Below are 14,306 nucleotides of genomic sequence, written 5' to 3'. Positions count from 1 at the left end.
GCTTCATGGATTTGGATAAGGATTTAAAAAGGAAAAAAAAAAAAAAAGAGGTAAATGAAATATTGGTAGAACGTAATTATATTTCACTCACATTTCACCTACGTTTTTCCTTTCTGTTTCCAAATCCATGCACTGAACATAGCATAAAGAAATGTGCTCCAAAAAAAACACCACACAAATCGCAGCACAGATCAATAGAATAAACTAATCCATGGCATTTGGCCTCGCATTGTATTTCTATGCCAAAGAAAATCTGAAAAAACAAAATAACAAATCTACAAGAAACAAAGGGTACATGATGAAGAAAAACCTCAAAGTTACTAAAATAAGCATGTTAACAACAAAGAAGCAGCTAGTCAAACAAGGAAGTAATGCTCCTGCAGTTACAAAACCCATCAAACCGGTTTGATCATGTTTTCTAAAGTCAATTACATGGCGGCTAATGCAATACAAAGCCGCCTCCTATTGATCACCACACATTTGTCTTTTTTCAAAGTTCTGAATCATTTTAAACTCTGGGACAACAACAGATGAACAACATAAGGCAAACTCTGGGGTCATGTTCTCTTAAGAATATACCCCAAAAGGATGCCAATTACACCGACAATAACAACATACATGAATGGAAGACCGCCATGGCTTTTGTTGCTTTGACGTCTCAAGAACTCCTGCACATCGTAAGCCCCATAGAAAGTAAGTCTATGGTTTAAGAGAGGATTCTGTAATGCTGTAAAAGTAAACACCTTGTGCCTGATGAATTATACTTCTGATGTAAATCATTACTCACAATTATAACATCTAATAACCCGTTATTTTAGCAAATATTATTTCTATCAAATGGAGCAATTGTTGCAACATTAGTGCAACTTACTGTTTAATAGGCCAATCATATATACGGAAACAAAAATATTACAGTAAAATGTGATAAAGAACAGTCGCTGACGCTTTTTGCAACAAGCAAATGCACATTTTGCTTCATCTAAGTAACATGCTATGTTACATGGACCCCTAAAAATAATCAAATACACGTGTTGGACACCGTCACTTGGACAAGGTGCGGTATATGTGTCCGATACTTCCAATCAAACACTTCTTTTGTATCTAACACTGTCTTACATGTATATATTTTTATATAATTGCTATAAATAAATAAATAAACCTTTTTAACATTTTATGTTTTATATAACCCCATTTTCTCTCACATAATAAATTAAAAATATATAATATGACCTTTTTTTGCCAAATCCGTGTATTTTTAAATTTGAGATTTGATGGGTTTGACTTCTAGATATGCACCGCACCCAACATCTATACCCTATGCTACATGAACTCTTCAAAATAAATCAAATGCCGATGTCAGACACTCAACACTTGGATAAGGGTGTGAGATATGTATCTAGTATTTTCTATCAGACACTTCTTATATATTTGTATTTAACACTATCATCACTATATGTATATATTGTTGTATGATTGCTATAAAATGAGTAAAATGCCTTTTTTACATTGTACATTACATATAACACCATTTTATTTCACATACTAAAATTTTTTATTTTTTATTTTAGATGCTTTCATACTAGATTTAAAAATATATACAAAATAACCCTTTTTTGTCAAGTCCCCATATCCTTAAAATTGAGGTTCGAGGGATCCACCCTCTAGATACGCACTTGCACCCAACATCTGTATCTGTGTCCATGTAATGATGTAACATAACCCATACCCGAGTCCATAAGTCCATATAACATAGGTAGCATGCATTTTGTGACTACAGGAAGGGTAGCACAAACTACACTTGGACACTTCATACAAGAAATTTGTGCATATGTTTTGCTTTAATATCTTATTGCATTTCTTTTTATAAAAATAAAAAATAAAAAAGATCTCTATGAACCAATCAACAGTTAAAATTGAAAAGCTAAACATGTCATATACAATCAACATATAATTATAATTGAATTTTTTTTTTTTTTTTGTATAGGAATTATAATTGAAATTTGAAAAACTAATTTTCATTTGTTATGGTCTACGTAACTGTAAGGAAGTTTAAGGAAACCAATTCTTAAAAATTTGGTCCGTGATACATCTAACACATAGGGTTGTAATCCAATAGATGATCATAAATGATGTTAAAATAAATTACACATAAGGTTGTAATCCAATACTTGTGAAATACAGTGCAACCTAAATGTAAAATTTCTATTCTCAGAATCTCGCAAATCATGTAAATCTCTCCTGTCTACCATTGTGATATGGATTTTGGATTTGTCGAGAGAAAAGAAATAAGCGGGGGTAAAAGTCTCTGTGCTTTTGTGGAAGGAAAAGAGTTAAGAACAGGAAAGCTTATATTTCATTCAATTTTCCCTCCACAAATCCAAGATCCAAACATCTACAAGATCACATAGATGTAACAATGAATGCATTACTATATTTCTTAACTGATTTTTTTATAGCATCCAAGGGAATAATGAAACAACTTTACTTGTAAGCATGCCTGAAAGGAGCCCTCCAGCAAAGAGAAATAACAAGATGGTGCTAATTCTATTCCATAAGTTAAGTAGGACAGTTTAGTCGAAAGAAGCATTCACATACTGAATCCCTTACCAATTCTTGCTGAAGCTTGTTATTTTGCTGAATTGCAGAATTCTTCTCCTCAGTCAGCTTAGAAACAAGAGCCTTTACCTGAAATTGGATCAAAGTACCGCTTAATTTATACAGTACTGAATTCTATAACCATAGCCTGTGTAAAAACCGAGTAGTTGCCATGATTAAAAGAAACTTCTAATCCATTGAGCTCTACCAGGCAAATTGTTTTCAAAACTTAGTAACAATAACAATATCAAAAGAATGACCACGCATGTGAGAAGCAAAATAAAAAATAAAAAAAATTCCAAAAACAGGGATTTGCAGTCACCTAATACAACATGGAAAAATTAAAACTATAAATGCAGGTTTTAGAGAGTCGGGTTATCTGGACAGTTTCCTATAATTCCAATAACCACTAGTATGAGAAGCATCAGAAGGAACAAGGTACACCTAAAAAAGACCAACACACAAGGCCAGAAAGTTTACAGTGTCACATTCTTCACAGAAATCTGACAACATATTTCAAGAGATCCCAGATTTCCAATAATAGACTGTAGAAGAAATTTCTTCAAAAACCAACTCTCATGAAAAATAACCATTCAATGTCCTGAAATTCCTGTGTGGTATAGCACAAAATAAAGAGAAAAGACAAACTTCTATGCAGATGACGACTTTTTTCACCCCATACCCTCACTGACCATTTACTAGTAAATAAATAACCAAAGAGCAAAACTGGCCACCCTCCTCACTAAACCCCAACCCAGCACATCAACTTTACTGATTCTTGCCTCTGATGCCTTTGGCCTTGTACTCTTCACAACCTTAGCAAAACTGGCCAATACTTTATTGGATTATTGGGGTGCAAGACCAACAAATCCCCAACAGCAGCATTCCAATCTCTTTTCGCGGCACACAAAACTACATTATGACCTTAAATTTCTCACCTTGTAATGGCCCATCAAACTTTGAGCCCAACTTTTGTCGAGCCTTTTCTAATCACCAGGCCTCTCCTTGGTAAATTGATCTATTTCTCTCCCAACAAAAAACACACACAATTCCTTGCCTAACCCACAACACCATTTCCAATCCATCTTAGCCCTCCACCAGGCCATTTCTACTTCTGCAAACCCTCCCAAATTCATGCAGCAGACTTCATCTTCTCTCAAGTCCTCTCTGTCACCTTCCCATTCCTGAGAACTTCAACCTGATCCATGAGCTTTCCACGTGTAAACCTCAGTCATCTCCTTCCTTTCATCTTCTTCCCCAATGCTGTCGGACCTTTTAACACCAACACTGTCACCAAACTGCCCTAATTCTACCTACATGAGTGTCTCGAAGCTCCCTGAACCCGAGGTGGGAACCTTGACCACCAATGGAATCTTCTGCTACACCCTCTTCACGAATAAGCTCACCCCTCCAGACACTTCCAGCCACCAAACGGAGAAAACCATTGCGGCGCCTCCATCCAACCCCCACCCCCTTCCATCTCAAGTGTATTAATGTACTAACACCTACCGGCAACTACTACACTCGCACATGAAAACAGACCCCTAATTTCAGAGGCTTCAACCTCCAACTTCAATTGGCTACAGACACAGTTTTTAAAGGTGAATGCATAACTCAAGGCATTTTACCCCTCATGAGGCAAGGCATAAGCCTTAAAGCATCGAGACACAAGCATTTCAAATTTCAAATTTTAATATTTAGTAAATAAGTTGAATAGTTTTAAATAGTAAAATATTAAATAAAAAATAAATATAAAGGTGTAAATATTTTTCTTCTCAAGGCATTGAACATTTCACTATGTTTAACAAGAGCCTAAGGAAGCCTCTTCACGTGTGTACTCTTTATATGCTTATGCGCAAAAAGCGTACAAGGCGCATCTAAGGCGTATATCTTAGCCTGCGATGCGCAAGCCTTGGGAAAGTATAGCCCAAAAATCAAAGCGTTGATGCATTTTACCTTAGCCTCGAGGCGAGGTGAGCCTTAGTAAAGCCTTTTAAAACTTTGGCTACACAATCGACAATAGAAACCACGACTAGCCTTAGTTGCACCACCACTCTCGTCATACTTCCATCTCACCTCTTCACTTCGGAAACTCAAATTGAAACCCATTTCCTATATTACATGGACTTAGGAATGGGTGCGGATCTTATTGCACGAAATGGAAACAGCGCGATAAGCGAAACACATGGAAGAGTAGGTTGAGCACCTATGATAGCATTTATATATTTTATATATTGTAAAACCTTTTTTTTTTTTTTAGTTACGATATATTGTTAAAATATGAATAAATATTGGTGTCAACTACAAATTATTTTTTTGTGAATATAATAAATATTATGTAAATACTCACTGTATCCTAAATTATTTGTCCATTTTCACTATTCTAGCCATCCAAGAAAATTGTCTACATATTTCATCCTTTTCCTTTTTCAATGATTTTGAATGCTTTATCTACAAGGACTAATTAAAATCTTTTAATTTGTGGATAAATTAAAGGATTGAGCAAAAAAAACAGCAAATCGGTCCGATTTAGACCAAACTGAACAGTTGGATTTGGTTTTCTCAATGTGTGGTTCAGTCCCAATTCTAAAAATAGGTGCACTATCCTTCACAATTCAGTCCGTGATTTTATTGTTATCGTTCTAGTTTGGAACTGAACCAAGACCATTTAGATATATACATATATAATTTGTTATTTATGGTAGACACTCTAGTACGTTATTAGTATCTCATATATATTCATAAGTTGTCAAGTCTTTGCTCTGGCAAGTGTGTTCTTGCATAATAGTAGAACTAGTTTTAAACAAGCATGTAAACAAAAAAAAAAATTGTAAAATGATGATATATTGCGCTATCTTTGAGCAAGTTGTAATCATGTTGTGAAGGATGACAAAGTTCATAAAAATCATAGTTCCAAACCGAATTGAACCGAGTTGGTTTAGTTTGGTTTTGAGATTTCCATTGTTCGGTTTGGTTCCATAATTTAGAACCATAAGTAGTAGTTTGGTCTTGGTTTACTTCAAAACCAAACCAAACTAAACCATGCTCACTCCTATAATTTATTGACCCAATTAAAAGGAAAGAAAATGAACAAACAATTTGAGACAGGGAATATGAACTATTAGTATAAATTTGAGTTAATCTTTTTCTATAATTTGAAGGGTTTTTTTTTTTTTTTTTTTTTTTGAGTAAATTTTTTTCATATATATCTACAGAGGAAACAATGAACACCCATGTCCACACGACACTCAGTAAACACTCCTAAAAGTGATTCCGACATTTCCTCAACATCTTAATTAAAATTTTAAATTCATAATAACGGGGATTCATATGTTTAAGAAGCGCAAACAAGTCTACAGAGGAGGCATTGGACACCCATGTCTGACATGACACTCAGCAAACATTCCTTAAATCGATTCTAACATTTCCTTAACGTGTCTTAATTAAAATTTTAGACTACTCGAACACTTCAACAACCCTTCTTGAATCCTCCAAACACTACCTATCTGATGAAAGTCTTCGTAGTAACAATGTTTTGCATTCTTCATAATGCAACTTGTGTACTGTAAATATGTTATGAAACATTTATAAGACGAATATATCATGCGTACTTCAATGTTCTATAATCATTTTCCATTCTTTAGAATACAATTGTTACATGAATAATATCTTAATGTATAAGTTATGAATTGTATAACTTTAATTTTAATTAGTGTTATGTTTTTTATTTATTACCTTCCAATAAAATATTCATATAGTGTCTTGCATTTTTTAAAAATTACAGTATGTTCACGTCATGTCGTGTCGTGTCTTGTCTGCGTCTATGCTACTTAGTTTGAGAGGTTCCATCCTAATTAAGAATGTAGTTCTAATTAGATTCTTACTTTGAATTGAAGAATCGAGATTCCAGAGCAAATTGCTCACCTGAAATTAGAGTTTCCTAAAACTAAGGTGCATGTGTGGGTATTCATTTACTTCCCATGGCCAAGGATACGGAGACACGACAAAATGTTTATAGTTTTTTAATATATACTTAATTTATTTTTTAGGGTAAAATAATGTTCAAAAAGTGTCATAGAATATTTCATGCATAATCTAAGGGTTTATGCATAGTTTAATTGTAAACTCAAATTATTAACTATGCTTGCTAGGCAAATGTTCAAATACACATTTGACATAGGTACTTCATACATTCAAAAAAGTCCATGAAACATAGCCCATGAGCAATTTATGCACGACAAAATGATCTCATGTAATTTGTAATGGGGCTTGGGAGTTTAGATAGAGGGCTAAGAGACTGTCTTGTGAAGACCCTAGTTAGTTGTCCAAGGCCAAAGATCCTTACTCCATTACCCTCCTAGGTATATGTGCACTCATGTAGATTGCATCCTAGGATTCATACATGCATTCATCATCCCATCACTCGTCCTTTTGAGTGAACAGAATCATTTGTGTAAAAAAAATCGAGGTAAGGAGCTTCATGATGGACAAGCATATAGAAGAAGGTTGAGTAGGCTAGACCATGCTCATTCATTGGTGGAACTCAGAGATAGGATAATTGAGGATAGGTTGTAAGTCATTTTGTCTCTGTCTTGTACTAGTTTGAATTGCTTAACAGGAATTATGTTGGGGTGTTAGGACCATGGTTTTTCCCTCAATGATGGTTTTCCTCGGGGTTTTCCACGTTAAGCCACTGCGTTCAATATTATTGTGTTTGGTGATTGTAACCCGCACAAAGAGGCAAATTTAATTTGAGCCAATAATTTTATAAGGGTAAAATTGTTCTTGAATTAGCCTATTCACCCCTCTCTAAACACAATTTCAGGTAACTCTAATATTTCAGTTGGTATCAGTGCAAAAGTGCTCATTTCTTATAGCTTAACCACTAGAGTTGATCCTAAGGTTTCATATTCATTTAGATGCAGTCAGATTCACTTAGAGAGGGAGGCTCCGTTCACGGATCACCACATTTTGCTGGTAGTAATTACCCGTATTGGAAAGCCAAAATGAACTATTAGTTCAAGTCCCTTGATCCACGTGTATTGTGTTTGTAGAACACGGATTTGAACCAGCCTTTGTGGTTGATCCCAACACCAATGAAAAGAAGTTGAAAACACACCCAATGGGAAGAGATAGATCTTGATAACAAGGAATACATCGTGAAAGCACTGTATGCTATTTTCAATGTTGTTACTCCTAGTGAGTTCAAGCAAATCTCTATTTGTAAGAGTGCCAGAGACACTTGGGAAATATTGAAAATTACTCACAAAGGAACTCAAACAATAAAAGACCCTAAACTACAAACTCTGACTTCAAAATTTAAAGAATGTATAATGAAAGAATCTGAAACTGTTGATCAATTTTATGCCAGGCTAAGAAACATAGAAAATGGTACTTTTAGCTTAGGTGAAACTATCAGTGATGCGAAAATTGTTAGAAAGGTTCTTAGATCTCTCAGAGCATTTTAGAGCCAAGTTCACAGCCATTGAAGAGATTAAGAACCTTAACACCATGACAATTGAAGAACTTTGCAAAGAAGTTTAAAAGATGTTTAAAATTTTAAAGGGCACCGGTTCAACTCAACCTCAGAAATTCAGTGGTTATAAAAACTCTAGACATTCAAAAAAGGATAAAAGTCTCATCAATCAAAACTTAAAAAGCATGAAGGAATTCAATGTCATGACTCATGAGTGTCATGGTCTTAGTCATGTTCAGGCTGAATATGGTAATAGGAAAAGTGAGATTAAAGGTCTCAAAGCTACTGAGGATGATGAGAGTGATACTGAGGGGAGTCAGTCTCATGACTCTAGGTCTAATGAGAGCAGTGTAAACTACAGAATTAATTGCCACCGTCAAGTCTCTTGAGCATGTTTGGTACGATGGAATGAAATGAAGTGGGAATAGAATGAGAGTAAGAATGGAATACAAGGTTGAACGGAATGGAATTTACATTCCCATTCTCATTCCCATTCCCATCATACCAAACGTGCTCTTATGTCTCTCAATCTTGAGGTGTGTGTGATGGTGAAGTGATTGTAACGAAGTCTAGTAAAACTTGCAAAGAAAATAGTGAGTATAGTGAGAAGAAAGGGGACTCCATTAAACAAATGTATGAAGAATTGTATGAAGAACATCTAAAACTGGAAAGAAAAAAAAAGGGGGGGGGGGGGGGGGGGGGGGGGGGGGAATTGAGTTTCAAGACTCTAGAAAAGGAAAGAGATGCTCTTAAAGAAGATTTGAATGAGAAAAAATATAATTGTTGAACAGTAGAAAACTCAAAGCAGTTCACTATCAAACAAATTGTTGAACTAGACTAGTGCTGACTTAAGAAACAAATTGAGAAAGGCTAAGTCTAGGGTCAAAGAACTTGAGAAAGAACTAGCTAAATCTAAAGACTCCCTCGGGAAGTTCACTAGTGATAAAGCAAAACCTAACCACATGTAGTTTGTGAGTCTGGCAGAGAAGGATAAGAGTGGCTTAGGTTGTGTTGGTAATGAGACGAAACAAACAAAAACTACTACGTGTCCTTTATTTTTGGAATTTTTCCAGTCGGACAAGCCGTGTTTCAGACACGTGCGAGGTGGATCAAACAAGCCCTAACCCTGTTGGGGAGAGAGAGAGAGAGAGATTAAAGAAACCCTAACCTATTTCGCAACTTAGTCTTCTCTATTCTTCTCTTTGTCTTCTGTCTTCTTCTTCTTCTCTTCCTTTCTCTTATGATTCTGTCTCTCCCTTTTCTGTCTCTCTCCCCTCCTTCGTTTTTCTTTTCTTTTTTTTGCTCTCCCCTCCATTTTTTCCTAATGTCGTCTCTTTCCCTTCCTTTATTTTCTACTCTTTTTTTTTTTTCTTTTTTTTGATATCCATGTTTTTGTTGAACATAAAATTTATAAAACAAATTATTTTTATTTGAAAAAAAAAATTAAGGTAATGTGTGTATTAATTTTATTATTATTATTGTAATTTTATAGGAACCAATAATTTTTTTTAAATTTTAGATATATAATAAATAAATAAAATTATATATATTAAACGTGTCCCCTGCATGTCGTATCCCCCATTTTTTGAAAATTTGCATGTCCATCTCTTTGTATCTTATCCGTGTTTGTGTCCGTGCATCATAGCCAGCTTGTCAAAGGGAGAGATTGAGATATGATCTAGATGTTGGCCATCTTTGTGTGAAAAAATGGTCTTGGATTAATTATTAATGGGGCTTGGGAGTTTAGATAGAGGGTTGAAAGAGTGTCTTGTTAAAGGCCTAGTTAGTTGTCGAAGGCATCAAAGATCCTTGTTATGTTAACAAGTATCAGTGCATTCATGTAGATTGCATCCAATAATTTATATTAAGTATTGTCTTTGAAAATATTTTCTAATTTCATAACTTATTTTCAACCTTGGGTGTCAAGGCCTTGTTTGGCATATACTAAAAAAGTCAAAAAATCAAAAAGTCACTATCCTATTTAAGTCACATCATCTTATTTAAGTCACATCACCTCTCTATCACATCACTTCAAACCCAACCCATATTTCATAAAAAGTCAAAAAGTGCACTTATTTAGAACATCTCAAACAACCTCTAAATTTTTTTAGTACCTATGAATTTTAGTCAAAATAGAGAAGATCGCTCTTAATAGCAATCGAGCAAATTTAAGTGCCAAGGCAATTGAGCATTGGGTGAACTTTCAACATTTTTCTTTATAGATTGTACTGCTCACTTAACACTTGATGCCGCGCAATGGGCAATCAATTGCACTATTTTACCCAATTTGACCTGATTTAGGTGTTGGAGCCCCTAGTGCACATATTTAGCCACATGTGCATGTTTTTATACTACATCGATTTGCTTAGTGGAATTTTGTTGGGGTGTTTGGACCATGATTTTTCCCTCAATGAGATTTTTCCTCAAGATTTTCCGTATTAAATCAATGTGTTTAATCTTAGCATTGTTTATTACTGTGTTTGGTGACTAACCCTAACTGAGAACTGGATTAAATTTGGGCAGGTAATTTTAAAAGGATAAAGTTGTTCTTGGATTGGCCTATTGAAGCCCCTATCTAACCACCTATGTTACATGGACTCAGGTATAAGTATTGGGTGCGGGTGCTTGTCCAAGAATCAGATCTTCCTAAATTTAAATATTAAGATATTGGGATATGTATCCAAAAGTTGGGTACAAGTACGGGAACATGTCCTAAATACTTATATATATTGCATATTACATAATATTCTTAAATAGGATGATGTGAATTACTTAGAGATGTGCTTGAAATTAAATAGGCTTTTCAAAATTTCTATATTCTACCCACGTGAGAGATGAAATATTTCTTTCTAACAAATGCAAGCTTTTTCTTCTTCAGACACCATATAAAATTAGAGGATTTCAATGTCAAAATTAGGTATGGATGTCGGACACGTCACACTCTTACCTTTGTCACATCTAGTGGACATGAGTACTATAGAGTATATATAAGAGTCCATGTAACACTGCTATGCACAACTTCAACTAACTCCAACATTTCAAAAAAAAAGGTAACCAAAGGATCTAAGGAGATCAAAGAACTTAATCAAAGCCCAAAACTGAGAGAAACAATAAGAGCGAAGAAAAATGGAGATAGAAACTCAAGATTGAGAAGACTGAAACCCTAGTTCGACAGAAGAGCCACAAAAAACGAGATCACTGAACTAACTCAAAGATTGGAGGAGGAGTTCAATAGAAATCAAATGCCAACAAGGTCCAAGATTAAAACCCTAATGGCGAATGGATTGAGCTTGGTCAATGCCCTAGATAGAGAGAAACTACAAGAGCGAAGAAAAATGGAGATTGAAGCCCAAGATCAAAACCTTCGTTCGAAAGACCCAGACCAAAATAAACTAGATCACCAAACAAACTCAAAGGAAGATCAAACAAGTTTCAGCAAAATTGAAGGTGAACAAATACCAAGATTGAAACCCTAAGGCTGGAATGATCAAGAAACCAAAAAATTGAAGCAAAACAAAAGAAAACGGAAGCAATCGAATGAGATCTAATCCCTCAGAGGAATCAAACTTTGCAAACAAAAATGGTAACTGTGGGATGTGCATTGGAAGTTTTCCTTCTTCAAATGACTACTTTCCTCTGAAACTTGGGCGTCACTTGAGACAAGTTCTAAATACAATCAGAATTATATCATTATGTTATATAACAAAGATACAATTTGAAAGAGACTGTTAATATATTTGATGTATTGGCTAATTTCTATGGGCAAAACCCTTGTGCTAGTTAAGTCATTCCCATTGTATCATTCTTGTGTAATGTATGTTGCAGTGTTCAATTGTAATTGTATCACATGCATGAAGTGTAAGCTTGACAACTAGTTCAGAAGTGAAGCATAACAAAAACAAACAACCAGTCAAGCGGGTACATAGTTGCTCGAGCAAAATACAAATTTCAAGTTCCAAGTTGGAACTCATGTAGCACCATCCCCATACAATCACTCAAAATACTCTTAAGAGGAGTTCAAATCAAGCCCATTCTAAGACACGCGTACAAAACTTAAAAGCTGAATCCCTTTAACATTTCAAGTGCATTTCGAGGAGAAATGTATGAAAGCTATAAATGGATAATAAATCTCTGTGAGATATTCTTTCAAACATTTTAAATAATTGTACCAAGCTAAATATATATATATAATATATATAACCAGAATGCAAATGGTTGGTGATGATTATTAATTACAAATATCTTTTCAAATTTCCATGATAAACTAACATTAATATATAATCCAGGCAAATCCAAAGGATAAAATTAGAACAGGTAAGAAACAATTAACCTCTGATGAGTTGTCTTGAGGCTCGACGTATGCCCTTTCAACATATGCACTTGAAGCCTACAAATATGGGTAGTCATGTGTGTCAATATGTAATCTGGTGATAAGAAATTTTAACGATGCAAAGACTTCTTTTCAAATTACCGTAGTATAACATCTCAAATACTCACAGCAGTATATTCAGCTCTATTTATGGTCCCATTATCTGACACTGAAGCCCTTGGCGAAGAACCTTCCTCTGATCCTTCTCGCACTGGTGACGGTGGTTGTGGTGGTGGGACGTAAGAAACTCTCAACTTGCACTCCTCCACATGATTTCCAGACTCCTTGTTGAACTTCAAAATAAAATAAAATAAAATAAAATAAACAAAACAAAAGAATTCGACGAGCCAGAACATTTTCTTTCAGATTTTAGAAACTTGCATGCAAAATCACATAACAATTAGTAGTTACCATCTCTGCAGTAATATCTTTTGTGGTAGCTCCAGGACTAGCGACCGCACTTTGAAGTAGGAACTTGTCCTTGCATTGCATGTCAGGAGGAGCCTCCTTTTGTGCTTGCATTGTAACTAAACAAAACAAATTTGACAATTTATCACCAAATTGATATAATAATTGACAAAATGGATGACAAGGAGATGATAATTATAGGAAACCCAAATCAAGATCGAAAACGAAAACGAAAATGAAAATGAAATGAATGAAAGAAAATATGGTTTTTTACCTATAACATCACATGCAGAGTGTGGCAACACAATTCCAGTGTTAGGACGAACACAATACTTTTTAGGATTCGTCGTCTTGACCTAAAACTCGCAAAATTAAAAAATCAAAAACAAAAAAGCAGACATTTTTAATCCCCTAGGGTTTGATGAATCCAACAAAATTCATGAAATCTTTAACACAAAAAACGCCTAAATTACATGCAAAAAATTCAAAATTGGTACCTTGAATGCAACATAGTTATCAGTCTTGTTCGTCAATTGCAGAGAACACGAGATCTGCTTCCTCAATTCAACTAAAAAAAAAAAACAAACCAGTTCAAAAACCAGTAAAAACACAGATCTGAAAGCAAAATCGCAAAGAAGGGCAATTCAGGGAAAGTTACAAGGGAACTGAAGCTCCTGTGGTTCGATGCTGATAAGGTCTCCAGTACTCATTTCGACGCGATCGCTTAGAGAGTCAACGGAGACTAGAAACAAGGGCGGTTTTGGCGGTGAATTAAAGCAGTTTTCCGATAACGGTGAGCGGTGTAAGTGTGGTTTTCCGGTGAATGAGTTTGAGGAGAGAGAGAGATCTGGGAATGGTGAAACAGGTTTCGTAGAAATTATGGAGATGGTGTGGGGGTTTAGAGAGAGGGAGAGAGAGAGAGCTGCAAAGTAGCAACGTGGGACAATTGTCGTTGTCCCTCTCTCCCCTCTCTCGTGTTGCGTTCTCGTCGCTTTACAGTGCGTCCGGTTCCTCTCAAGGGTAATCTTGCCATTTCAAAATTCACATTTTAGGAAAAATTATAATTTTTTTTAAAAAAAAAAAAAAAGAGTAACCATTCTACCTTCAGTTTTTAATTTACATTTACAAAAATTTTAAAAAATGTCATATAAACTTGTTTTTGTAAATTTTTGAATTTATATATAAGTCTCTCAAATTAAAAATTAAGTTAACAATCATAAATTGAAAAAACATGTTTATAAAAGTTTTAAGATTGAAAAAATATATATATAGAAGAACTATGAAAACAATGTGGAAGCACAATGTCAGTTGTTCGAACCATGAGAGCATCACATAATCTTCTTTTTGTTTTATCATTTTTAACGTACAAAGGTTTATAAAATGAAGAAAAATATGGAAGTAGCGGATGCAATGCAGAAGTACCAAGGTCAGTGGTTCAAATCACGAAAACAGCATTTT

The 14,306-nt window shown here is 34.8% G+C and overlaps 1 protein-coding gene across 1 annotated transcript; it reads right to left on the bottom strand.

Annotated features, from left to right (window-relative positions):
- Nucleotides 1-200: 200 nt before the first annotated feature.
- LOC114268752 (vesicle-associated protein 1-2) lies at nt 201-13,848 on the bottom strand. Its single transcript, XM_028209967.2, has 8 exons — nt 13,507-13,848; nt 13,346-13,416; nt 13,123-13,204; nt 12,852-12,967; nt 12,569-12,733; nt 12,402-12,458; nt 2,608-2,685; nt 201-668 (listed from the first exon to the last, which is right to left on the bottom strand). The coding sequence occupies exons 1-8, from the start codon at nt 13,556-13,558 to the stop codon at nt 558-560; spliced, it is 732 nt and encodes a 243-aa protein (XP_028065768.1). The 5' UTR covers nt 13,559-13,848; the 3' UTR covers nt 201-557.
- Nucleotides 13,849-14,306: the final 458 nt, after the last annotated feature.

The sequence above is a fragment of the Camellia sinensis genome, chromosome 5 (genome assembly GCF_055761805.1).
Source record: "Camellia sinensis isolate YWXY chromosome 5, ASM5576180v1, whole genome shotgun sequence".
Taxonomy (NCBI): Eukaryota; Viridiplantae; Streptophyta; class Magnoliopsida; order Ericales; family Theaceae; genus Camellia; species Camellia sinensis.
This window is presented reverse-complemented; position numbering and strand designations above follow the sequence as displayed.